This window comes from Pelobates fuscus, chromosome 10 (assembly GCF_036172605.1).
Source record: "Pelobates fuscus isolate aPelFus1 chromosome 10, aPelFus1.pri, whole genome shotgun sequence".
Lineage (NCBI taxonomy): Eukaryota > Metazoa > Chordata > Amphibia > Anura > Pelobatidae > Pelobates > Pelobates fuscus.
This window is the reverse complement of record NC_086326.1, coordinates 24056069-24059388: the sequence shown is the minus strand read 5'-3', so window position 1 is coordinate 24059388 and position 3320 is coordinate 24056069. Positions and strand designations below refer to the sequence as shown.

Genomic DNA, 3320 nt, shown 5'->3' with positions numbered 1-3320 from the left:
AATTTTATATTTTATGTATTAAAGATTTCTTTGGTCACTATTTTAGTTGTGCCTAGAATCTTAATATACTTTTCTTCACCTGGCATTTTATACTTCTGGACTCCAAGAAATCCTTGGTGGGGATTATTCCACCTACGCTGTCATCAAGGAGCAGTCAGCCTGCTCCATATTTGTGAGTACCATTTCATTTATTTGTTTTATTCTCACACTGTTTTTATACGGAGAACACTATTGGTCTATTTTACTTTTTTTTTTCTGAGTGGCACTTACCCCAGAAGAACAAGAAGAACACATAGAAACATAGAAACATAGAATGTGACGGCAGATAAGAACCATTCGGCCCATCTAGTCTGCCCAGTTTTCTAAATACTTTCATTAGTCCCTGGCCTTATCTTATAGTTAGGATAGCCTTATGCCTATCCCATGCATGCTTAAACTCCTTTACTGTGTTAACCTCTACCACTTCAGCTGGAAGGCTATTCCATGCATCCACTACCCTCTCAGTAAAGTAATACTTCCTGATATTATTTTTAAACCTTTGTCCCTCTAATTTAAGACTATGTCCTCTTGTTGTGGTAGTTTTTCTTCTTTTAAATATAGTCTCCTCCTTTACTGTGTTGATTCCCTTTATGTATTTAAATGTTTCTATCATATCCCCCCTGTCTCGTCTTTCCTCCAGCTACACCGCATTGTATCCCATAAGCGGGGATTTGTACCGCTGTACGCTTTCTACACTAGAGCTGGTCATAGCTCTACCAAATGTGAGTGCTACACCTCTCCTTTTTTTATATACATTATACCTTTAAGAACTTACTGCACTATTTTGGATTTCTGTTTTTATCTTTTCATATCATTGGATCACTTGAGGAAGGAAAACAAGGATTACACCACTATAGGAATTTACCTTAAAGAAGACATACCCAGTTAAGACTGACTTTTACCCTATTCTATCTGGACGTTTTCTCATATTTGGACTATTTTATTTTATTTTATTTTATTTTATTTTGTTTGGCGCAGCTTTTCCCTTTATTTAATCTATCTGTGTTCTAAGGGTTTAGAGGGATTCCCTTTTTAAGCTGCTGCCTTGTTTTATTTCTGTTTTAAAGCGCTAACCCTCTTTCATTTATTGTATCTGCAAGTGTGTCAGTGTGTGCCCCTATGTATCTGTATGACATAATTTAAATTACTTTACAGCAGAGGCGTAACTAGAAACCACAGGGGCCCCGTGCGTATAAATTCCATTCTGTATGTGCATTTGCATGTGTGTCTATATGTGTGTCTGTGTATCTGTGTGTGTGTCAGTGTTTGTATCTGTAGAAGTGTCATTCTGTGTATCTGAATGTGAGTCATTCTGTGTGTCTGTGTATTAGCATGTGTGTCCGTGTATGTATCTGTATGTGTTTTACAAATGGAGGAGGGGGAGATGCATGGGGGAGCCCCAGGGCACTTTTCGCACTGGGGCCCTGTGGTTTTTAGTTACGCCTCAGCTGTAATGTAATTATATTACTTGATTGTATATTTATGGATGATAACTCCCACTCAACATTTTTCTTTTCTTTCTTTTTTTTTAATAATCTGATTCCCCTTTTGTGTTTCTTTGTTTAAATGTGTATTGTTATTTGTATAATATTTAAAAAAAATGTCCCCCCAAAAAATATTTTAAAATGAAAGTATGGATTATTGGTCTCCTTTAATATATCGCTCAAAACAAAACAATGTTGTATTAATCTTTTTAAAAACATTTTTAAAGTCCTCATTCTTCAGGGTGTAAATGAAAGGATTCAGCATTGGAATAAGTACAACATATAAAAGGGCCAAAAACTTGTCATGTTCTGGAGAATACATAGATGTTGGTCTCATATACAAACAGATCAGTGTTCCATAAAACAGGATAACGCAGGTCATTTGAGAGGCGCAGGTAGAAAAGGTTTTACGTCGACCACTTGCTGATTGTATATTTAGGATAGTTGAGATAATAAACACATAAGATATCAATGTAAGTATAAATGCACTAATACTTATGAGTGTCCCATCAATGTAGTTCCATAACTCAATAGTAAATGTATCACTACAGGTAAGTTTAAGCAATGGGGCTAAATCGCAGAAAATGTGCTCAATGTGACGAGAATGACAGTATGATAAGTTAGCAGTTAAAATAGTATGTACAACAGGATTGAGAAAACCCATGGCCCACACTGCAAGTACTATTCGAGCACATTGCTTTGGTTTCATAAGTATTGAGTAATGAAGAGGGTGACAGATTGCTACATAGCGATCATAAGCCATGGCAGCCATTAGTAAGACTTCTGTGCAAGCAAAGGCTATGAAAAAATACAGCTGGATAAAGCACTCTAGAAAGGATATGGACTTACACTGAGAGAGGAGCATAGCCAACAGTTTAGGTAGAATGGTCGAAGTGTAAGAGATATCAATGGCTGATAGGTTACACAAGAAGATGTACATGGGTGTGTGTAAATGAGAGTACACAATTATAGACATTAGAACGATAAGATTACTGAAGACAATAATTAGATACACTGATATAAATGCGATAAAAAGAGGAAACTGAAGATGTGGTAAGTCTGAAAAACCTTGAACAGTGAATTCATTTGGTTTGGATTCATTTACTGGTATCATTTTCAATCTTCTTGTCTACAAAGCAAGACACAAAGATGCTGAAATTGGACAGACACTTTTCACTCATTAAATTTGCATTTAAAGCTGTTTATCTTTACTTTGCGGTTCCATTGTTTCAAACTGTGCAATAATTTTGGAGGCATTTAAGTGAAATGTGTAAATAATGTGTTGAAAGGCTAGATACAAAAGATATACAGAAAACTGCAGACTGCAATCAATAAATAAATGTTCAAAATCACACTGTATCAGGCACCAGGCTCAGGCACGACAAGCTAATGCTGGGTGGACTGCAATGGTCATGGGCCAAGGCCAACATGGGAGATTAAAGAATCAGCAAACGATCACAGAGGGCTCTCTGCTCATTCATAGACTAGTGGGGAGATCAAAGATCTCCCTCACTGGCCCAGCAAACTCTAATGCCTGGGGAATCTTTTGCCTGGGGAAAAGGAAGGTCTGCATCTCTGTCAGATATCATTTGTCTTCAGGGTGCCAATCAAACACTAACTGTTAGTGCTAGAGTATGCAAGGGAGATACTCATGGTCGGCACCAGGCACATGTGAAGACCTCACATTTAGCACACTGGACCAACAGGAATCTGCATGCCCCCTGCAAGGTAGAGAAAACATTAATAATAATAATAATAATAATAATAATAATAATAATAATAATAATAATAACTAAA

At 36.7% G+C, this 3320-nt stretch overlaps 1 protein-coding gene across 1 annotated transcript; it reads right to left on the bottom strand.

The window, feature by feature from the left end:
- Window positions 1–1677: 1677 nt before the first annotated feature.
- Window positions 1678–2637, bottom strand: LOC134574674 (olfactory receptor 5AR1-like). Its single transcript, XM_063433799.1, has one exon. The coding sequence runs from the start codon at window positions 2635–2637 to the stop codon at window positions 1678–1680; it is 960 nt and encodes a 319-aa protein (XP_063289869.1).
- Window positions 2638–3320: the final 683 nt, after the last annotated feature.

What these genes read in the sequence shown, in the direction of transcription:
- LOC134574674 (XM_063433799.1), bottom strand. Translation starts at nt 2,637, where the DNA reads ATGATACCAGTAAATGAATCCAAACCAAATGAATTCACTGTTCAAGGT.